This window comes from Aquarana catesbeiana, linkage group LG11 (assembly GCF_042186555.1).
Source record: "Aquarana catesbeiana isolate 2022-GZ linkage group LG11, ASM4218655v1, whole genome shotgun sequence".
Taxonomy (NCBI): Eukaryota; Metazoa; Chordata; class Amphibia; order Anura; family Ranidae; genus Aquarana; species Aquarana catesbeiana.
The window spans coordinates 77,012,929-77,037,430 of record NC_133334.1 but is presented as its reverse complement, the minus strand read 5'-3'; the positions used below and the strand labels follow the sequence as shown (position 1 = coordinate 77,037,430).

Sequence of the window (24,502 nt, the reverse complement as noted above, 5' to 3'; positions counted from 1 at the left end):
ATCCCCAATTTTTTTTAAAAAAGCTAATTTTTTCCTCAGTTTAGGCCGACGTGTATTCTGCTACATATTTTTGGTAATATAAATCGCAATAAGCGTATATTGATTGGTTTGCCCCAAAGTTCTAGCGTCTACAAAATAGGGGAAAGATTTATGGCATTTTCATTATTATTTTTTTATTAGTAATGGCGGTGATCAGCGATTTTTATTGGAACTGTGACATTATGGCGGACAGATCGGACACTTTTGACACATTTTTGGAACCATTGGCATTTATACAGTGATCAGTGCTATAAAAATGATTACTGTGTAAATGTCACTGGCAGGGAACGGGTTAACACTAGGGGGCGATCAAGGGGTTAACTGTGTGTGTATCCTAGGTAGTGATTCTAACTGTGGGGGGGATGGGACTGCCTGGGTGTGGAGACCGATTGTTGTTCATACTTAGTATGAACAACAGATCAGTCTCCTCACCCCTGACAGCACGGAGATCTGTCTGTTTACATTGACAGATCTCCGTTCTGTCTCTGTGTGGAGCGATCGCGGGTGCCCGGCGGTCATCGTGTCCGCCGGGCACACTCATCATTACTCATCATGGGGCATGATCGGGGAAATTGAAGAGTACGAGAGTGTAGGGGTGGGCCGTGAGTCTTGTGACACCACGACTCCGCCCACCGAGCTCCGGCAAAGAGACCCACCCACTAACTCCAGATTTTTGCGAGACTCCTACTGCTGAAGGGGGTGACATTTGCAAGGTAGCGATTAGAGGGCGACCAATATATCGGCCAACTTTTGGCATTGGCTGATTGTGCTGCAAATTAGGCCGATTAATTTCACTAGCCGGTTCGCACTGGGGCGATCAGACTTGCGGGTCGACTCATCACAACCCCGTACAGAGCGACTTGCAAATGACTTCTGTATAGTCAATGCAAGTCGTCTGGAGTCTCCCCAGTGGAGCGACTTGAGTCTCTCCAAGTCTGAGAACATCGCTAAAAAGAAGCAAAGATGTACAAGACTTACAAGTAAAAATCCAGTATTTTCTGCTAGAAAACCACTTAGAATCCCCAAACATTATATATATATATATATATATATATATATATATATATATATATATATATATATATATATTTATTTTAGCAGAGACCCTAGAGAATAAAATGGCGGTTGTTGCAATATTTTATGCCACGCGGTATTCGCGCAGCAGTCTTTTAAAGGCATTTTTTTTTTTTTTTAAAATACACTTTAATGAATTAAAAGAAAAAAACTAAACGGTAAAGTTAGCCCATTTTTTTTCGTCCAAAAGTTTTGATTACCTGTTTTTGTGTATTTAATATTTAAGATACACTGTTTTTTTAAATCTAAACTATACATACAAGTGCACTGATTGGAAGTTTTCTTTATCACTTCTTATTAACTGTTAGATTTTATGAGATGAAGGGAAAAAAAAAGAAATAATTGGCCTAACATATCGGCCCAAAAAAATCGGCATCATGTATCGGCTGCTGCGATTTCTAAATATCAGCATCGGCCAGAGAAAAACTCATATCAGTCGACCTCTAGTAGGGATACATGCAGGAGGCTTGCTGTGCCATTAGTTTATCCTGGGTGAGTGGGGGGTTTACATCCACTTTAAGCCCAGGTTCACATTGCTGCGGGTTAGAAAACGTGCGAGTTCAGCTGAACTCGCACAATTTCAACCCGGCAATGCAGTCAGACTTCAGGGTCGATTTGACAGACATCTGTGCGGGTTCTTGCCCCCGAAGTCGCCAAAAGTAGAACAGGAACTTATTTTGGGAATCGGTGCGGTGCCACACCAAATCGGATGGTGCTATTGCTGCCGATTTGACATGTCAAATCGCTCCAATGTGAGCCTAGGCCAAAAGCTAAATGTGGGCAGATGTGGCTGTGATCACATATCCGTCCTGAGAGATCCCTTTGTATTTAATTTAATATTTTGGTTGCCTTTTCTGCTACAAAAAAACCCTCAATCCATTTGTTGATAGATTTATGCTTTGCTGCTTTCCAAGTCATTGGCATAATTAAATGACATAAGCAATCTTCCTTGTATTTTTTTACTCCTGCAGACTATTTTACACTTAAAGTGGTGTTCCAGCTGAAATTTTTTTTTAAAAAGTCAGCAGCTAACACTGTAGCTGCTGACTTTTAATAAGGGCGCTTACCTGTCGCCCCCCCCCAGGCCGATCTGTCTATCGGATCACCGCCATTGTAACTAAGGGAAACCGGCAGTGGAGCCTTTAGCCGGTTTCCTACTGAGCATGCGCGAGTCGCGTGGTGCTTTCTGAATGGTCTCATCGTCTTCTGAGACACCGGCAGAAGGCAGCAGAATGAAATGACGCACTGGGCCGCGGCCAACCTAGGACAGAAGTACATTATGTACTTCAGAAAAGGTAGGAAAGAAGAAAAAAGAAGAAAAAAAATCGTTATCCAAAAACGAGGGGTGGTCTTTCCTTTAAGACCAAGTTGTAAAAATGGGTGGAACTCCTCTTTAAACACTTGTGCTGCTGGGTTTTGTCTGATCAGTAATACAATTGACAAGGGGGACCACCTTGCCATTTTATTCCATGTTTTTGTATTGCCGGCAATGTTTTTCTTTTCAGTCAGCTGTCAGCAGGAAAGCCCGCTGACAGCTGATGACTCATCTGTTAAGGACGCTGGCGGCCTTCGCATAAAAAAAAAAAAAAAAAAAAACCCCTGCTCGACACCGGTATTTAATAGTGTTTAGGAGCTGTCAAAAACACTCTTGGGTTTTTTCTTTAGAGCTTCTAAAAGCCTGTGTGTGCATGGACATATAGAATAACATGAAGAGGCATTTTGAATCTGTAAAAAAAAAATGCCTTACGCTGCTAAAAGCGGCAGTGAAAACATTCTGTGTGTATGAAGCCTTGGGGTTAGAGGTTACCTGTCAGAGGCAGAAATTGCTCAAGGAATCTCTGGGACTGAACTCTGCTTGAGAAAGATTGTCCTAGGAACATGATATCAGAAATCACTTATCAGAATTGTATGCAGTTCCACAAACTCATGTCTGCTTTTTGTATCTGTATGCATTGTTCAAAAGATGTACCATAGCGGGCAGGAAAACTAGCCTTGGAGACTGGCCCATGTCTTTTGCATTACACGCAGTTTGATTTTTGCCTTGGCAGAAACCTGTGTATACATGGGTATAAGTTTGGAAAATAGGGAACACTGTGCTAACACAAATCAACCCCTAACTATGAGGTGCAGCTAGAAAGTGAGATACACACCAACAAAGAATAAAAAAGAATAAAGCTGCGCTTAAAAAAAAAAAAAAACATGCAAACCATATACAATGATAATATGAAAATTAAATCCTGATACAAAACTCCACCAATTATAACTCATTAACACATAGATAAAAAATGGTTAAATACTGAAAGTCGGTGAGTAAATAATCAGATGAACGTGATTAAAATTATATGTTGTGTTATGATAACAAGTACAAAGCCATGCAATGTCCACATTGTATTCCCTTTGACTATGCTTGAAACAATAAAAACGATTGATGAAAAAAAAAAAAAATATGTTGTGAAAAAAGCATGATTAAGGGTAATCAGATGAGTGACATCCTAGAATCAAAGTCATCCACAAAATCGCCAAGAAGCACCAAGAGACTAGTGCACCACCACCGTGTAAAATGCAAGCTTACCGGACAGCAAGCTTAAGGAAGCCTGTGGCTATAACCCAGCCAGGGTCCTTGATCCACAGTGACAACGACGGCACTTCCAAGTATAGCAGATGGACAAACTACAGCAAGCTTCCAGGTAAGTGATTGCAAGTATTCAGGTCACAGCGGCTTTGGTCAGCCACGTAGTGTAAGAAAATATAAGTATAATAGTAAAACAGGCAACCAAATAAAAGTATAAAAAACGGCCGTTAAAACAGGCAATCACCCTGGTGCCCCTGATGACATATGACGAAACGCGCGTCTGGAGGTTGGACGTGCTGATGTCATCGCGCTATCTCTGCAGTGGACGGGTGATTGCCTGTTTTAACAGCTGGTTTTTATACTTATATTTTCTTACTATGTGGCTGACCAATACCGCTGTGACCTGAATACTTGCAATCACTTACCTGGAAGCTTGCTGTAGTTTGTCCATCTGCTATACTTGGAAGTGTTGTAGTTGCCACCGTGGATCAAGGACCCTGGCTGGGTTATAGCCACAGGCTTCCTTAAGCTTGCTGTCCGGTAAGCTTGCATTTTATACAGTGGAGGTGCACTAGTCTTATGGTACTACTTGGTGATTTTGTGGATGACTTTATTCCTAGAATGTCACTCATCTGATTACCCTTAATCACGCTTTTTTTTTAACCTATATTTTTAATCACGTTCATCTGATTATTTACTCATGGAATTTTTTCAGTATTTAACCATTTTTTATGCCATTTTATGGTTATAAGCATGCCATTGGTTTTTAAAGGAGAAGTATAGCCAAAGCTTTTTGGACTATATGTGTCCTGAACTCCTGTGACCCGTTTTCAGACGACAGCAGGCTGAAGCCTGCTGTCAGCTGATGTCACAGAACCGGTCTAGGCTCTAGTAAGATACTGATCATATGGTCGGGATCCACCCAGAAGCCTGGATTGGCACCTGACTTGGCCTTTCAGCTCTTCACTGAATGCCTTAGCCAGCCCCTCCCTCCTTCTCAACATCCAATCGCTTCAGTGAGAGCTGGAGGGGAGAGCAGAGAGCCAGAGACAGTCGCGACTCTTTGCTCAGAGCGGAGGGGGAGAACGGTTTGCTCAGTTCTTGCTACAAAGCCAGGGTGGGGACAGATGCAACATCCATCTAGATGAATATAAATGTTGTTTTTTTCAGAAAGCCATGCTTCTCTTTTAGGCTCCTGTTTAAACTTGAAACCTCTGGTATATTTTGGGTATCGCGAGGAGCCAGATTTTACTTGCAACTTCACTAGAATCGTCTTCAGATTTCTGCTGGAACTTCTGCAGGTTCCTGAGTAAATAGCAGCTCTCTAAAAGTTTGTATTTCCTTAGGCCCCCACATCCCCAGTGGGGTGAGGAAGAGTTTCCTACACGGCTCATTCCAAAAAAGAGGTGATCTAATAGCGGGCCTAGCAGGGCATTGAAGAGGATCCCCGTATTAAAGCTTCATGATATGGTACTTGCAACACAGGTTTGCTTACATCTTGTGGCAGAACAGAATTACTTTGAGAAGCAGTGTAGCTGCAAATGACTGGAAAAACAGACTCGTAAGGCTTCACTGCTGGTAAACGGACATTTAGGAGCAGTTGGGCATTTTTTTCAGCTGCCCCTGAACTCTCCTCTGTTATCTTATCAGTACATGTATACTGGGTCGTTTATGGGCAGTTGAGTTTAGAAGCATTTTTTGGAATGCAAAAAAAGGGTTCAGATGGATGTTCAGAGACATTTGAAAAAAACGAATGCCTGTAAGAGCCTCTAAACGCGGTAACTCACGTTTAGCAGCGTTTCGTTTAGACGTTTTTTCATTTTGACAAAAAAAAAAAAAAAAAAGCTTCAAGACGCAAACGTGGCCCTATTCGAGCGACAAAAAAGGTTCCAGAACTTGTTTGAGCTTCAGGCATTGGGCTTCAGGGGACTTGGAGTGGAGATGTGAACCATCTCCATAGAGAATAATGGATTTTTTCCACCCAGGCGTTTTGTAGCTTGAAGCCTGAAGCTACAAAACACTTAAGTATGAATGGGGCCTAAGAGTTGGTGAAAGATGAGATCAGCAGCCCTAGGCACCCATCTAGTTACTGTGATGTGTAATGTCCTTGGCTGAGCGGTTTCACTTTTTTTTTTTTTTTTTTTTTTATATCTAGACAGGTTATTCTGAGCCAATGCATCACAATATAAAACTTTGTAAATTATGTTTCTTACATGTTTTGTTTCCTTGTGTGCTTGTTCAGTGCCCATAGTTTCCATTGTGAATAAGCAGCATCCATGCTGTAGGTCTGCCTTCTCCCCTTATTGCTCCTCTTAATGAGATTAACTCCATTTACAACCCTGGAATACTTACCTAGTTTCTGTACAGGTCTGGATTGGCCCCAGTTTGTCCAACACGTGTGCATTTTAGCTTTGGGTGGGTATTGCATGTAAAGCAGAAGCACTGATTGGCTGCTCGAGAAGAGGCAGCTAGTTGGTGCTTCACACAGGACCTTCCCTTGGTTGCAACGATGTACTGGTGAATGCTTGCTTGGAGTCAGTGACTTAGTGGTGGGCCAGGTATACATACTATTTTCAGAACAGCAGCAGCCTCTGTGTTTCAGAGCAGGATTTCTAAGAAGAAATAGTTGGCAGGTATTGTGTCCTGATGTGCTTCTTTTAGTAAACCCCCCCCCCCCTTCTTTTTTTTTTTTTTTTTTTTAAAGGACTATGTTGCTAATATAAAAATGCTAAAACAAGGTCCCCTGGAAAGAAGATTGTAAACGCCTTTCCTATTGCCCATGCCATAGTAATGAAGAGAAACCTCTGCCCAAAAAGTTTCCTGGAAATGTCAGATTCCTGGATCCTCCGTGCAGTCTGGGGTTCCTCCAGCTGATCCTTAAGTCACAATGGGGGGTGTTGGATCAAGCCTTTTAGTGCAGCAGGGAACCAGAAAATCATCATTTGTTGAAGAGCCTTCAGGTGATTGTTCGTCTTCATAGCAGTGTAGCAGGCGAGTGTTCACCAATTCCTTTCGATGGAACTATGGTTTTGATGCATGTGTATAGGTCTAGTATGGGAGGGGTGTTCACACTGTTTTACAAGCCTGTCATAATTGATACGTATAAAAATCCTGCAGCTGTAATGCATTGCATTTCATTTTTTTTAATAGGTTTTCATTTCATATCTTAGACTAGCATTGTATTACACATAACCATAGTATGGCTTGGAGGTTCTATTCTAAGCCATAAATTTTACAACAGCATAATAAAAAGATGAAGAGTGCTCATCAGATAACAAGTTATTTGCTGCGTATATAATATTGATTTCGTTTTATTACTTATCCAAAGGATATATTTTTTTTTTCTCTTTGAGTGTTTTTATTTTTATTCATTTTTTTTGCATCTTATTTTTTCTTTATTACCCAGTTTAACATAAAGTACCCAGCATTACATGACAGCTCCTATACCTATTGTATTCTGGTCATGTACTTTAAAGGCTTATACAAATGTTCTAATACATAAGTGCCAGATCCAAAATGTTGAGCCAATAATAATAATGCAACAGTTGCTTTTGCTTTTAAACCTTTGCTACCTAAGGTAAGGGCAGGCGGCGAAATGCAGAATTCAGGAACCAGGCATTCCAATCTGGAAGCTAGCGGTTTATTTTTGCGGTTAGTGAGTGCATTCTTCCGCTTAGAAAAATAGGTTGGTGCCAACCTCCTATATTTTAGGTAGTTTGTCCCCATTGTCTCTTTATTCTACATAATGCTGATCTCATCGTTGCATCTTTCACTATTGTCTGCCTGACTGCTGCAAGATATAAAATGAAAAGAGCCCAGATAACAGAGGCTTTTCTGTTTGCGGATATATTGCTGACATGTAATAGCTGTCGCCCTACGCTCATGTTTTGGGAAATTTTATTTGAAACTCAGAAAATGCTTTATTGTTCTTAGAAGGACATTTATATTTATTATGAAGCAGCTCATGTTTAATTGTACTTTCACAAGAGGGTTTTGTATGGAATACTCCATGCTGAGAGTTGAAATTGCACACAGGAAAGCTTTAGACATAAATATTTTAATTTTCAATACTATGATAGTAGAGCTGCACGATTCTGGCTAAAATGAGAATAGCTTTTTTTTTTTTTTTTTTTTTTGCTGAGAATAAAGATCATTATTCTTACGATTCTTGCGGCGTAACATCTTTCACATTGTACCAAAGAAACTGGGCTAACTTTACTGTAGTACTTTTCAATTCATTAAAGTGTATTTTTACCAAAAAGATTGTGTTTTGATAGACCGCTGAGCAAATACAGTGTGACATAAAATAATGAAACAACCACCATTTTATTCTCTAGGGTCGCTGAGATATATATATGTGTGTTTGGGGGTTCTAAGTAATTTTCTAGCAAAATCAAATACTGATTTTTAACAAGCGTCAGAAAAAGGTTGTCTTCTAAGTGGTTAAACTGACCTCCTTTACAGGCAGAAGTTCATCCCTTTGATCTTCAAGAGTTTCTTTTTTATCTCTGCCTAAAGGCTCGTACACAATATAAGAAAATCGGGCGAACATTTTCGTCCAAAGAATTTTCGTATAGTGTGTACACACTTTCAACAGCCAATTCCGAATTTGGACAAACTCCTTTTTTTTCTCGTACGGGAACAGAAAAAAAAATCTCTATACTTACCTACTCTGTGCGAGCGACACTGAATGTCCTCTTCTCTGGTCCCCCGCCAGTGTTGCTGGCTTCTCTTCTCTGTCCAGTGCCCCCACAGGAAGCCGCTTCCCATGTAGGCACTCGTGCTCGCTCCCGAACCCCGCTGCTGCATCTATTGTTAGACAGCTGGACTGGACTCGGCCCCGCTCCCTTGTCACTGGCTTTGATCGACAGCAGCGGTAGCCGATTGCTGCCCAAAGCACGCGAGACTTGGAAGTGAGGGGAGAGAAGAGATGCAGACATGCACAGTGCTGAATCGAATGAAGGATCAGGTAAGCGTTGGGGGGGGGGGGGGGGACAAAATAAATGCCTAAGCATTTTTTTACCTTAATGCACTAAGGTAAAAATTGTTTAGGCTTTAAAGTGGTTGTAAACCCTTACAATCCACTTTTTACTACAGGTAAGCCTATAATAAGGCCTACCTGTAGCTACCCTGGATATCTCCTAAACATGCACGGTTTAGGAGATATCCCCTGTATCAGCATGTGCCGCCGTCATCGGCACATGCGCACTGAAGCAAGGGCTCGTTCATGCCATTGCTTCAGCTGATGTGCCATTACTGGCAGCTCCTGTGTGCATGCACGGAAATGACGTCATCATGGCTCTAGCCAATTACAGCGCTGGAGCCCGCGATACCCGGGAGCGATGTCACTGGCCGGACCAGTGTACAGGGACCGCTGCGGGGGCTTCGATCTAAGGTGAGTATTTCATAATGAGTGAGTATGTTATGCATACTCTGTCAATATGCCTTTGTCCTCCAGGTGTTTTTTTTTTTTTTTTCTTTAACCACTTGCCACCCGCCATATAGCAGAATGATGGTGGCAAAGTGGTTTCAATATCCTGACTGGGCGTCATATGACGTCCGCAGGATATTGAGCCACTGCACGCCCCTGGGAGCGCGCATCGTGGTGATCGTTGTTGCGGGGTGTCAGTCTGACACCCCGCAACACCGATCCAGGGAAAGAGGCTCTGACGGAGACTCTTTACCACGTGATCAGCCGTGTCCAATCACGGCTGATCACGATGTAAATAGGAAGAGCCGGTGATCGGCTTTTCCTCACTCTACTGACAGACGTGAGTAGAGGAGAACCGATCGGCTGCTCTCCTGACAGGGGGGGGGCTGTGCTGATTGTTTATCAGCACAGCCCCCCCCCCTCAAATCCCACCCAGGACCACCAGGGAAGCCATCCACACTGGACCACCAGGTATGCCCCTTAGACCCCCAGGGAAATACTAATCTGTGCCCAGGCAGCTGCCAATCAGTGCCCACACACAATGCCTACCACTGCCAGTAGGGATGCCTATCAGTGCTGTGTATCAATGCCCATCAGTACCGCCTATCAGTGCCCATCAGTGCCACCCATAAGAACCCATCTTTGCAGCTTTTCAGTGCCCACCAGTGCCACCCATGAGTGCCCATCAGTGCTGCATATAAGTGCCGCATATCAGTGCCCATCGTCAGTGCACGCTCATTGGTGCCACATCATCGGTGCTGCCGATCAGTGAAAGAGAAAACTTATTTACAAAATTTTTTTTACAGAAAAAAAACTTATTTTTTTCAACATTTTCGGTCTTTTTTTTTTATTTGTTTAGCCAAAAATAAAAAATGCAGAGGTGATCAAATACCACCAAAAGAAAGCTCTATTTGTGGAAACAAAATGATAAAAATTTAGTTTGGGTACAGTGATGGATGACTGCGCAATTGTCATTCAAACTGCTACAGCGCTGAAAGCTGGTCTGGGCAGGAAGGTGTATAAGTGCCCTGTATTGAAGTGGTTAATAGTGGAGTGGGTTTACAACTGCTTTACAACCACTTTTATCAGAAAAGAAGAGCTCTGTGTGGGCAGTATGGCCCAGGACCTGCCAGTTGCACAAAAAAAAGGCCTCATGCACACTGAAGCTCAAAAATGCCTATTTTACAGATGTTTAATATTCTGCCCAATGAAATTAATGAAAGCTCAATCACTTTACACTAAATGTGTTTGCAAAAGCAAAAATTAGGCGAGTTTTTAAATCTGCTTTTCTCCTGCCAGGAGAAAAGTGTTTAGGAGAACCCCAGTGTACCCTAAGGTAGTTGGGAATACTTTCAAAGACCTGCGGTTTTCCTAGTTGGCATGATGTTTTTTGAGTTCACTACTTCGTAAAAGATTGACCCAAAAAAGGCATGGAGCTAGAAGGTTGTCAGACTCTGAGAACAATAGGTAGCCGGAGGGTTGCCTTTGTTCTGACTTATACACTGCTGCAGCCTTTTGCAGTTTATTAGTTGGCAGTTGCACTTTCCTTATTTAACAAAGTTGCTCAGATAGGTCGCATTGCCTGCTAATGTCAGTTTGGTCAGTGGAAGCTTACAACTTAAGCTTATATGTTGGCAGCCTGGTATTTAGCAATGAGGTCAAACCAAAGTGTAAAATATATCCCATATCCTAAATAGCATAATATAATGCCTAGGGTTACTTTATAACAAAGTTTCTCCTTATGGCATGCTCAGAATTCAATATTTTTAGCCTAAACTAGTTTGACACATAAACATTTCTCCAAGCTGTTCTTGCCATACACATGCACTCTTTAATCTTCTTATCTCCTCGCCGGGGAATTATAGGAATAGAATGCTGTTTGGCAAAAAAGCACAAATTGTGAAAACCATTGCTGAGAAAGCAGAAAGCTTGAGGATACGGACTCAGAAGTGGGATTTAAAAAGGAAGAAAAAAAAAGATTAAAGGATATATGTCAGAACATTGCAGGATCCTGGAAGATTATGGACACTCTGAATCTGAGCGCAAAACAAACACTTCACTTAAAACTTTTAAAAACTGCTGGCCTTAGAAAATGCTTTAGTAGGTCCATGTAAGCAGCGATCATTAAAACAGCAATTTAATCAAAAAAATGTTTAAAGTGGGTGCTGATGTGTGAATTTCCCCTCCTGCCCTTATCTCTTGGGAACTTACTTGCTGAGACCAGGGAAGAAAAAATGAAATCCATTGAAAGTGAAGCTCATAATCCAGGTGGGACCATCTCTTTGCCAAAGTCTCCAAGTTATTTATGACGTCACCCATACCCAAATTATTGTTTTTTGGAGAATCCTCCCCACTGCTTTCCTTGTTGAATGTTTTCAGCCAGACTTGTGATTCGCACATCTGTCACTCCACAGGAAGATCACTGTACTTTCCAAGTTTGCCTTTACAGGTTCTCCTGTCCTCTCTGCTCCTTGGACAGAGGTGATTGTGTGAATTCATTATGCAAGGAGCAAGATGGACATGGAGCTGCAGCTCAAGCTGTAAAGCTAAACCAAGAATTAAAGTTGTCATCTGCCTACTTACGCATTGTGACAACGGTGGGGCTTACAGGAATGGATGAATAAAAGCTACCTATCTTTAGGCAGATAAGGGTTAATATGCATTTTAACAATGTATTTAGCTGCTTGCCTGGAGTTGCAGTTCTAGGCTGCATTCACACCTGAGCATTTTCAGCTCATAAAACGCTCGTAAAATGCCATAAAAAAAATGCCCAACAAGCAGACCCCATTCATTTCAATGGCACCTGTTCACATCTGAGCGTTTTGTCACTTGAAGCAAAACTCTTGAAAAACGCCCTAAGCTCAATAAAGAACATGAGCTTCTTTGGGCAGATTAAAGGCATTTTCCTGTCTTTTACATTTGTGACCTGAACAAAATCGCGGTGCAAAAATGCGACTTTTAAAACGCTCAGGTGTGAATGCAGCCTCAATTTGCTTATTGATGCAGGCAGATCATGGCTGGTGGGTGGGCTGGCAGGGTGGTTTACATATCTTCCTGAAAAAATCACGACACCTTGCCTAAGACCTGATGCAATCAGTGGGCTTGCTCTTGGGAGGAGCTATTTAAATGTCAGTGTCTTGATGTGTGGGTATCAATATAGAGCAGGGGTCTCCAAACTTTCTAAAAATGCATCACAAAGGAAGGTGACTAGGTAGAAAAGTCATGCAATTTGTTTTCGAAGTTAGTTTTCGTTCTAGTTATTGGGAGGAATGATCCCCCGCTTCTGGCGTTGGTGAAAGGAATGATCCCCCGCTTCTGGCGTCGGTGACAGGAATGATCCCCCGCTTCTGGCGTTGGTGAAAGGAATGATCCCCCGCTTCTGGCGTTGGTGAAAGGAATGATCCCCCGCTTCTGGCGTCGGTGAAAGGAATGATCGCCCGCTTCTGGCGTCGGTGAAAGGAATGATCGCCCGCTTCTGGCGTCGGTGAAAGGAATGATCGCCCGCTTCTGGCGTCGGTGACAGGAATGATCGCCCGCTTCTGGCGTCGGTGACAGGAATGATCCCCCGCTTCTGGCGTCGGTGACAGGAATGATCGCCCGCTTCTGGCGTCGGTGACAGGAATGATCGCCCGCTTCTGGCGTCGGTGACAGGAATGATCGCCCGCTTCTGGCGTCGGTGACAGGAATGATCCCCCGCTTCTGGCGTCGGTGACAGGAATGATCCCCCGCTTCTGGCGTCGGTGACAGGAATATTCCCCCGCTTCTGGCGTCGGTGACAGGAATATTCCCCCGCTTCTGGCGTCGGTGACAGGAATAGTGCCTCGAGGCCTGGATAAAAGCAAGCAAAGGGCTGCAGTTTGGAGACCACTGGTGTATAGAAGAGGGGCGTTCATAGGCAGGCTTATTTCCCTGGAGACTGACCTAGGTATTCAATCAAATAAATCTCGTGCTTACCCGGAGGATCCCGATACACCACCAAAGACCTAAATAAAGCTGCTGCATGCACCCACAATGTATTCCCACATCCACAAAATTTCATAAACTTCTACTCCACTCATAAACAGGTAAGTAAATACATTAATATGCAAGGGTTCTTTAAAAAGTTTTTCAGGTTTTAAACCCTGTTTTTTAAATAACAAACATATCATACTTACCTCCACTATGCAGTTCGTTTTGCACAGAGTGGCCCCGATCCTCGTCTTCTGGGGTCCCCCAACGGCGCTCGCGGGTCCTCCCTGCATCGGGAAACCACCTAGGAGAAGCTCTATTCTTGAGGGTCCCCGTGTGGGCATGCCCCCAGTCCAGCATTTGCGTCCATAAACACAGACTGCTGGACTCGACCCTGCCCCCCAGCGCCTGCGTCATTTTGATTTGATTGAAAGCGTGAGCCAATGGCTTCGCTGCTATCAATCTATCCAATCAAGAGCCGAGACAATGGGCAGAAAGGGTGAGCGCATCTCCGGCGTGGGAATTACGGGGCTCAGGTGAGTAAAACTTGGGGGGGCTGGTCAGTGACAGTTTCTTCACTTTAATGCATTCTATGCAAAAAACGTGAGGGTTTACAACCCCTTTTAAGTCTTCTTTTTTTTCTTTTTATTATGAATTTCGAAAACAAATTGCATGACTTTTCTACCTAGTCACCTTCCTTTGTGATGCATTTTTCCCAGCATCGTACCAACTTTTTGATGCCATCAGTAAAATTCCTCCCGACTGCACTGTTTCCAACGAAAATATAAAAGTGCAGACACATTTTGAGGACCCCTTGTATATAGGTCGCAGTTTGGAGACCACTGGTCTAGGAAGGGCGTTTCTGGGCAGGCTGTATTTGCAAGGAGACTAGGTATTGCCACATGTGATGTTGATCATGATTGAAAGAACATAAATCCAATGAATGAATAGTGAGGATGGGGAGAGGACGGGCAATAAGGTTGCATCGGAAAGTGCTAGTTGATACTGGACATCCTTTAGGAAATGAGAAGCAGGCTCTGACTTGATGCAGCTTCTAATGTACTCTGCAAAAAGCTTACAGTTTGCAGTTAAATCTGAGTAAGCAATTTCGATACGGGAGAGGAGCCTGTACAAGGCTGAAGGTAAGGCTGGAGTTTAGACTCCACCATGCACCAGCCCTTTGTTTTTGTGACCAGCATAACGCAGAGCAGAGAAGTCGCTTTCTCCCTGGTCTGGTGCTCTTGATTATTAGGCTTCTGCAATTTCTTCTATATAAATATTTTAAAGTTCATCTGTGTGAATTTCAGATCCAGACTGTGTGCTAGGTGATTATCTCTTTTTGGTTTCCAGTTACGCCAGCCTGATCCAGTTTACCGTCACCTTTCTTCCACTTTATCACTTTCAAATGACTTTCACAAGCCTCTAGTTCAGTGGAGTTAGACACGCTTCACAGGGCTTTTCTTTGTCTTTGTCCTTGTGTGCATAAAAAAAAAAAAAAAAAAAAAACAGTCAAACGACGTGTTATATACGTTATGTTAGTTTCTTAATTCATAATTCAGGGCACCTTCTAGAACCGTGCATGACACAGATGGAAAAAAGTTTAAAGGACACCTTGTAACACAGGACATAGAGGTGGACGTATAAAAACTGAAGCCACGGAGCTGTTGCCCAGAGCAACCAGGGAGGTTTCTATAGGCAACAGCTTCGTTCTTGGCACAGTTTCTCTGTGTTTTTTGTTCTGTGCACATTTCCCTATGCTCCACTAATGATGGGCTCAGACATGTTAGGATCGTACCTGCCAGGAAGCCGTTACTACACACCTCCAATCATAGGCACCGTGTGTACAGTGAGGGAAAAAAAAGTATTTGATTCCCTGCTGATTTTGTACCTTTTGCCCACTGACAAAGACATGATCCATCTATAATAATGGTAGGTTTATTTAGAGCTGCACGATTAATCGTATAATAATCACTAGATCTCGTCAGCCCCAGTGACTAGCCTGAAGGGGCGCAACATTGCCAAGCACTGCAGGTGTCCCAATGCCAAGTTTTTGAGAATCGTGATCTTTATTCTAAACAAAAGAATCGTGATTCTCATTTTTTCCCAGAATCGTGCAGCTCTAGGTTTATTTTATTATTTTTTTAAGTGAGAGACCGAAAAACAAAAATATCCAGAAAAACGCATTTATAAAAAGTTATAAATTGTTTTGCATCTTAATGAGTGAAATAAGTATTTGACACCTTCGTAAAACATAACTTGGTGGCAAAACCCTTGTTGGCAATCAGAGGTCCGACGTTTCTTGTAGTTGGCCAAAAGGTTTGCACACATCTCTAGAGGGGTCACACTCCTCTTTGCAGAGCCTCTTCAAGTCATTAGGGTTTCAAGGCTGACGTTTGGTAACTCGAACCTTCAGCTCCCTCAACATATTTTCTATGGACTTATGGTCTGGAGACTGGCTAGGCCACTCCAGGACCTTTAATGTGCTTCTTCTTGAGCTACTCCTTTGTTGCCTTGGCCGTGTGTTTTGGGTCATTGTCATTCTGGAATACCCATCCATGACCTATTTTCCATGCCCTGGCTTGGGGAAGGCGGTTCTTACCCAAGATTTGACGATACATGGCCCTGTCCAACATCCCTTTTGATGCGGTGAAGTAGTCCTGTCCCTTTAGCAGAAAAACACCCCCAAAACATAATGTTTCTACCTCCATGTTTGCTGGTGGGATGGTATTCTCGAGGGGCATAGGCAGCACTCCTCCCTCCTCCCTCCTCCCTCCCCCACCTCCTCCTCCCTTCCCCACCTCCTCCTCCTCCCCCCTCCCCTCTCCTCTCTCCTCTCCCTCCTTCGATTTTGGTCTCATCTAACCACAACACTTTCACCCAATTCTTTTCTGAATCATTCAGGTGTTCATTAGCAAACTTCAGACGGGTCTGTACATGTGCTTTCTTGAGCAGGATTTCTGTCCTTCACAGCGTAGTGTTACCAATTGTTTTCTTGGTGACTATGGTCCCAGCTGCCTTGAGTTTATTGACAAGATTCTCCCGTGTAGTTCTGGGCTGGTTCCCCACCATTCTCATGATCATTGAAACTCTACGAGGTGAGATCTTGCATGGAGCCCCAGACCAAAGGAGATTGACAGTTATTTTGTGTTTCTTCCATTTGCGAAAAATCGCACCAACTGTTATCCTCTCACCAAGCTGCTTGGCGATGGTCTTGTAGCCCATTCCAGCCTTGTGTAGGGCTACAATCTTGTCCCTGACATCCTTGGACAGCTCTTTGGTCTTGGCCATGGTGGAGAGATTGGAATCTGATTCCTTCTGTGGACAGGTGTCTTTTATACAGTTAACAAGCTAAGGTTAGCGCACTCTTAAAGGTAGTGCTCCTAATCTCAGCTCGTTACCTGTATAGAAGACACCTGGGAGCCAGAAATCTTGCTGATAGGGGATCAAATACTTATTTCACTCATTAAAATGCAAATCAATTTATAACTTTTTTGAAATGCGTTTTTCTGAATATTTTTGTTCTGTCTCACTGTTTAAATAAACCTACCATTAAAATTATAGACTGATCATTTCTTTGTGAGTGGGCAAACGTACAAAATCAGCAGGGTATCAAATACTTTTTTCCCCTCACTGTATGTGCAGCTGCGGGCTGGGAAATGCCTCACTGCCTATGATTGGCAGTATGCAGTGACTTCTTCCTGGTGGGTAGGCTCTGAACATGCTTGAGCCCATCATTACTCCACTGATGCACCTCGCCGCTTCTGGTGTAGAGGGACCAGTGCTGTTAGTTCTGGTCACAGGTATACATTTCTTATAGAACTGAATGTGTTGACAGGTAAATCTATAGTCCATCTTGGCACCAGCAAGAAAGGGTGACTGTTCAGAATCGCAAGGGGGAGCATAGAGATGTAGCCCCCCTAGAACAGGAAGTCTGAGAAAAAAGTTTGCACTTGAAACAAAGGAAGAGTGAGAGTACATTTTTTTTTTTTTTTTTTTAATAGAATCATACTTACCTAGGTGGATGCAGCATCTGTCCCCTGCCGGCTCTAACACTGAGCGATCAAAGACTGGTGATCGCTCAGTTCTCAGTGGTCCCTGAGCAGAGAGCTGGTGACTGCCAGTCACCGTGGTCTGCTCCCCTCCCTTTTCCCCCATGGTGACTGGAGCACTGGGCTGTGGAAGGAGCGGCTGACTCAGGCTTTCAGTGGCTCGCTGAGGTACCGGTGTCTTGCCGAGAAAGTTCCCCCGGCGGATAAGGACCCCCCTGTACTGCACAGGCGCAGTGCTTGCGCAGTACGAATGACTAGGAGCCGCCGAAAATAGCCAAAGCTGAGAAACTTCAATCGGCTGTACACGGCGCCTGCGTCCAGGTTCAAGCCCCACCATCCAAGTGGACCTAGAGGGGGAATAAAAAAATAAAAAAAAAGTGCCGAGCGAAGTGAGGCCATGCCCGAAGCGTGGCGAGCGTCCCTCTTACAGGCGCCGTGTACAGCTGCTTTGTATTCTTTTCGGCTTCGGCTATTTCCGCTGGCTCCTACTGCGCAAGCGCTGGCCTGCGCAGTAGAGGGGGGTCCTTATACGCCGAGGGGAACTTTCTCGGCAGAACACCGGTCCAGGATCTCGGGTGGATCCCAACCATATGGTTGAGATCTTTCCCCAGCCTGTGACCTCAGCTGACAGCGGGCTTCTGCTAAAAACAGGTCACAGGAGTGCTGGCTGAACTGCACTCCTGTGATACACAGCCAAATGAGCTTTAGCTGTACTTCTTTAAAGGATCCGATGGTTTGCAGACACGAGACTGTTCGCTTTTTATATTTAGGTTTCGTTATGGGTTCGTTTACTAAAGGCAAATAGACTGTGCATTTCCAGTGCAGTTGCTCCAGAACTTAGTAAATGGAATAAAGGTTTACTATAAAAAAAAAAAATGTAGGTAGTACTGCTTATGAAAGGCTATAGGGAACATGACATACAGTATGTCTGATCTCCTATTTCAAATATTTTTATTTTACTTTACTGTAGGTTGGAAAATGAAAGCAACTGGCTGTCATGGGTGCTGTAGACCTTTCCATTTTATGTTTATCTTTTATATGGTACATTTTATAAAACGAAAAAATTCACATTTTTTTGGATCTTTATTCATCGTGTCTAAAATCAGAACCGTCAGTGTGGCTCCAAAGCCCGAAATCTGATATAAACATGTAGACAGCGGGCGAATGAAAGTCTGATTCCACAGCAGCCATTCTTGGTTTTGGGTTTTCATGTAACCCTAGGGTTTCTCCAGAGGGTTACTAAGTGCTCCTTGCGCAATTAGCAATTTCATATATACTGTATAACCACTAATGACAATCGGAATTATTATTTTTAGCTGTATGCAGGGGGACATTCTACCCCACTGACCACCAGTGTAAGGAGCATTGTTTCCAGTGACCGCCATTGTAATGGACCCTTCACCCAGTGGCCACAAATGTAAGAAGAGCTTTTCCCGGTGACCATCTATGTAATATGCTTTTTACTGGTGATAGGTGTACTTTTCTGAAAACTATTGTCGTATTGCAGGGGTCTCCAAACTTTCTAAGCAAAGGGCCAGTTTACTGTCCTTCAGGCTTTAGAGGGGCCAGACTGTGGCCAGTGAAAGTAGAAAATGCCCCAACATCCGTGCCTTATTGTTGCTTTTAATGGGAGAAATGGTGCCCCATTGTTGGTATCAGTGGAACGATAGTGCCCCATTGATGGTGTCAGTAGGGGAAATAGTGCCCCACTATTGGTGTCAATTGGGGAAATTGTCCCTAAAGGGCCACATCCGGCCCCTGGGCTGCAGTTTTGAGACTGCTGTTGTATAGAGTGGGGGTCAAAAACACAGAGCATGCCACTATATCTTTTTATTTATTCCTACATTTAAACTTTTTTGTTCATGCTAATGTACCAAGAGCTGTACATATAGCAATTATTTGTAGGGTTTCTCAAGACTTGACCGTTATTTACAAGGGTTCCTCTGTGTTGTGAAGGGCTGTTCTGGAATTTAACAGGTATTCCTTGCAAAGAAAACAATCAACGTGGAAAGGCCATCAGAAAAGACCTTTTCCTTGAACACTGTTTAATCTAGATTTTCTTTTCTCCTCCCTATGTATTACAAATTATTCCTGGTATGCTGCCATTACTAGGAACAGAGAGTGGAAAATATAAAAATCATAGGTAAGCCTTTTAAAGCCATATAAAATTAGATGTATGCTACTTTAGATGCCAGAGGCTAAGTAAAAGCTGCATTAAAGAACGCCCTGTAGTAGAAAGCTTTAGTGCTTGTGGTATGTATGGAAACTTCTTTTTCGTTTTTTTTTTTATGGGTAGTAAATCTGTTCTTTTGATGTGGGTTTAATTGGGACAATCCTCTTGTTTATTCCTTTCTTCATAGAACATAGTTGTAAACTAGTTTTTGGTGTGGCATTTTTCAAATGCTGGTAAGCTTGCACGTTTTACAAGGGTGTGTGCTGAGAATTTGTTTAACTTGTAATTTTAATCTTCTTTGCATGATCAAATAAAAACACTGGGGGTTATTTACTAAAGGCAAATCCACTTTGCACTACAAGTGCACTTGGAAGTGCAGTCACTGTAGATCTGAAATGAGGGGAAGCTCTGCTGATTTTATCATCCAATCATGTGCAAGCTAAAATGCTGTTTTTTTATTTTCCCTGCATGTCCCCCTTAGATCTACAGTGACTGCACTTTTAGTGCACTTGTAGTGCAAAGTGAATTTGCCTTTCGTAAATAACCCCCCATTGGCTCATGTGTGCTGTGCGGTATCTCCCCAAATTTCAGAAGGCCAAGTCCCATGCTGTTCCTTTAGAATGGATAATTGGGGTTTTCATTTATATTGTATAGGGCACGGGTTCACATTTGATAGGAATTGTATTTGTGGAATAGATGGTAACCAGCTTTGCAAGGGAGTATGTAACATGAGGTCTTTGCATAACCACGCATGTTAGAAAAGTCTACCTGAAGTCACCAGGATTTGGCAGTGATAATGGTATTTCTTTTACCTTGTAAAGTTGGCCTGTAGGGATTACCTATAGAGTGCTGCTAATAAAATAAAGTTGGCTTATACATTTTTTTTTTTTTTTTTGGTGTCCCGTTCCATGGTGCCTGGAGCTCCTTAAGTTAAGAGAGTGCACTTGCCCATCCCAATTTCCTGAGGGCCTTGGCTGCATTGGGCAAGCATGTATAACAGATATTTACTGTGTGTGCAAAAGTCTGCCAAGGTTTTTTCATGCTCTGATGATATCTGATTAAACTCTACAGTCTGAAGGCTTGTCTTGTCCTCTCTAATGTGTGGGATAATGCACCTCATGGGTGGAGCCTAGACTAAGGCATAATGTACCTTTTGGGTGGAGCATTGACTTGTGGTTAGGACAGTCATTATTAAAAATGTATAGCTTACATTTATTAAGTTTAATCTTTGTATATCTTCTATATACACTATAATGTTAAAAGTATTGGGGCACATGAACTTTAATGGCGTCTTAGTCCGTAGAGTTCAATATTGAGTTGCCCACCCTTTGCAGCTAAAACAGCTTCAACTCTTCTGGGAAGGCGGTCCACAAGGTTTAGGGGTGTGTCTGTGTGAATGTTTGACCATTCTTCCAGAAGCGCATTTTTGTGAGGTAGGGCACTAATGTTTTGCACGAGAAGGCCTGGCTCGCAGTCTCCACTTTAATTCATCCCAAAGGTGTTCTTTCGGGTTGAGGTCAGGACTCTGTGCAGGCCAGTCAAGTTCTTCCACCCCAAACTTACTCACCCATGTCTTTATAGACCTTGCTTTGTGCACTGATCCAAATCATTTGGTGGAAGGGGCATTACGGTGTTTGGTTGTTTCAGGGGTAGGACCTGGCCCCTTAGTTCCAGTAAAGAGAACGCTTAAGGCATCAGCATACCAAGACATTTTGGACAATTTAATGCTCCTAACTTTGTGGGAACAGTTTGGGGATGGCCCTTTCCTGTTCCAACATGACTGCACACCAGTGCAAAAAGCAAGGTTTACAAAGACATGGATGAGCGAGTTTGGGGTGGAGGAACTTGACTAGCCTGCACAGTGTCCTGACCTCTACCCCTATAGAACACCTTTGGGATGAATTAGAGCGGAGACTGCGAGCCAGGCCTTCTCGTCCAACATTAGTGCCTTGCCTCACAAATGCGCTTCTGGAAGAATGGTCAAACATTCCCATAGACACCCTCCTAAACCTTGTGGACAGCCTTCCCAGAGGAGTTGAAGCTGTTATAGCTGCAAAGGGTGGGCAACACAATATTGAACCCTACGGACTAAGATTGGGATGCCATTAAAGTTCGTGTGTATATATGTGTGTATGTATATATATATATTTTAATGGCAGGTGTCCCAATACTTTTGACAATATAATGTATGTTAACTGCTAAAATGTTATGAAATAGTAGACATATTCTATCAACTGTTTTTGTCGCATTTTTATAATACGACCACTTTTTGTGCCTTTTTGTTTTTTTTAGGAGAGCTCACACATTAACAGTGCTATTCATCCTGACATGCTCTTTGGTATATGTCACATTACTTGAAGAAACTCCCCAAGACACAGCCTATAATACAAAAAGGTATACAATTTATTTACCGTTTTTCCTTCTACAAAATAATTCTTATAGTTGGTGTTTGGGACTCTGTAGATTGTGTGCAAAGTTTTTGCTGCGCTTGAAGAAAAGGCCAAGTACAGTTTTGTGCAAATCCATTTTCTACAATCTGCCCATTTGAGATCTTTTTTGTTGAACCTAAAGTGGTAGTAAAGACGAATTCTATTTATCCTTAAAAACGCCCCCACACACAGAGATGCACACCTATCCTGTATTAAAAAAAAAAAATGTACATTTTTTTTTTTTTAATTTAATCTGGTGAAGTTTCTTCATTCAGCAGCTCCAACTCCCCTGTGTAAGCAGTGCTCAACATCAGTTGAGAATTCCCAGTTCCATGACATCACCCATGAGTTCATTGCCTAGCTGTTGTCCTCACTCCCTCATCTCCCCTGCAGCAGCTGCCCTCTGACACAGGGAAGCTAAAGCTGCTGGATCACGTAACTGTTCCAGATTTAAAATAAACACACATTATATATATATATATATATATATATATATATATATATATATATATATATATATATATATATATATATATATATATATATATTAAATAGTTAGCCCTTTCTTCTATCTGGCATCTGAGCAGTGGTAATGTGAAAAGTATACCTAATGAATCGTAGAACCACCAGTCTTCCAGATAGTGAAGTTTTAAATTGTTTAATTGCTCCTCTAAAGAAGACCTGTTTTATGGAAGCTGTGCCCAAAAGCAATCAAATGCACTAATGACCAGTCATGCATGTTCTCTCCTTGCAGCTGATCTTTTCACCATTGCTGACTTAGGCCCCTTTCACACGCGGCGGATCCGCTGGACGGACTCCACTAGCTCAGCGGGGCATCGCTCCATTGATCCCCGCTGAGCAGGCGGATGACAAGTCTGTGTCCGCTCACTCTGCAGGGAGGGACCTGTCAGATCCGTGCTGTTCTCTATGGGGAGATCGGATGAAAACGTACAGCCTGTCCATTTTCATTTGATCCGCTGGACCGATGGTGAACGTATCGCCATCGGTCTATTTTGAGTGGATCTGATCGGATGGCAGGTGGGTGTCAGCGGACACATCTCCGATGACATCTGCCTGCCCATAGAAGACAATGGGTGGCCTGCTCAGATCTCAGGCGGATCTGAGCGGGCCAATCGTGTGAAAGGGGCCTTACAGTGCCTTGTTGCACAGTGTGTCTCTATGTGGAGGTGGACATCTTAGCAGAGGAGCAGGGCTTAGTTTATTATTAGTAATGCCCGTCTGATGACTGGGTGCAGCAATATTCACAAAGTAGCAGAGAAGTGCAGAAATCACAGATCCATAGAATGACTTAGACAGAAGCAGAATACCCTATTTATTATTGGCGTCCATGCGCACTGACTTAAAAAACACTGCTTCTACAGAAGTTTTGCCTTTGAAGCAGCTCAACGCTAAAAGAAAAACCCTTTTGGTTTGCATTTTTGAGAGGAGTTTTCTGGGTTTGATGGAGGGGCATCAATGGAGGGGGATCTTGGCTAACGAGGCATCAGCACAAGGGACCCTACTGATTGTAAGTTATGTCCCTCGTGCTGGTTTTTGTATTTATTTTGACTCCAATTGGGCTTTAAAGTAGGACATGCCCTCCCTTCCAAAGAATGCCTGCTTCAGCACCTAAAGCATTTGTTACCCCCCCCCCCCCCTGTAAACTGACCACGGTTTATCATGGCTACTGAGCCCTGACACTGGTCCGTTTACATGTCTCCGTCATCACAGCTCTTCCCTCTGCTCTCCTTCCCCTGTCAGCTCTGTGTGTGAGCCGCCCCTCCCCTAGTACCGTTCTAAGCAGTATAAAAAATAATGCTCACAATCACTGCCAGCCCCTCTGCTAGGATAACATATAGTATACAGTGTATGCTGTTTTTTAAAATTCTTCTAAATTCCCTATTTCTCCTCTCTGATCAACGGTCACGTGACCGCCCGTCACCCTCTTCCCCCAATGTATGTACTACAAAGGGATGTCACGTGACTGCCAGGCAGATTAGTGAGATCTTGGCCCCTCCCTCTGTAGTACATCGGAGGAAGAGAGGGACGGGCGGTCACTTGACCGCTGATCAGCGAGAAGAAATAAGGTATTTAGAAGAAGAATTTATAAAAACGGCGTACGCTGTATACTGCATGTTATCCTAGCAGAGGGGCTGGCGGTGATTTTGAACAATGCTTTTACAACCCTTTAATTGTAATTCCATCTGCAGTTACTAAGCCAATTGGGAAGTTTATGCTTTATTTTATGTAGCAGTTTTAGTCGCAGGTTCTGCAAATTCTTTATGTGAAGACAGAATGGTTGTAGGTTTCAGTAATTCACATAACCAGTCTTCGACATACCAAGTATAGATCATTTCATCTACCTTGACTGTTCAAGCTCCGTTGTCTCTGGGAGCTAGGGGAAAGGTGTCTCGAGGGTATTAACCGTTGTAGGATATTATTTAGCATAGAGCTCAGGGATTACCTTTGTGTAACCTGTCAGGGTAATTAGGCAATTACTTTGTATCCTGCTTTACCTAACAGTGCTAGCACATGAAACGAAGACTTTAAGTAGGGCAGACGTTTCCTATACATTTGCATTATTGTGCATTGTTTATAGTATGCAGCTTTTCTGTTGCCTTTACTGAGGATTTTTACTGAATGGATTCTTTCATCAATTACTGTACAATTTTTAAAATCCATGGATTTTTTCTTATTAATTAAAGCACTTCTGTATTAAAGGAAAACACGAGTGGCTTTGGGTGAACGTTATATGATTATATATTTTTATACAGGTTATGTTTTGAC

General features: G+C 42.9%; 1 protein-coding gene across 1 annotated transcript in view; it reads left to right on the top strand.

The window, feature by feature from the left end:
* PTDSS2 (phosphatidylserine synthase 2) overlaps positions 1-24,502 on the top strand; it is a 189,400-nt gene that overhangs the window by 28,399 nt on the left and 136,499 nt on the right. Inside the window, exon 2 of the mRNA XM_073604556.1 lies at positions 21,579-21,680. Coding sequence (XP_073460657.1) covers positions 21,579-21,680 — 102 coding nt within the window. The remainder of the gene's footprint in view (positions 1-21,578; positions 21,681-24,502) is intronic.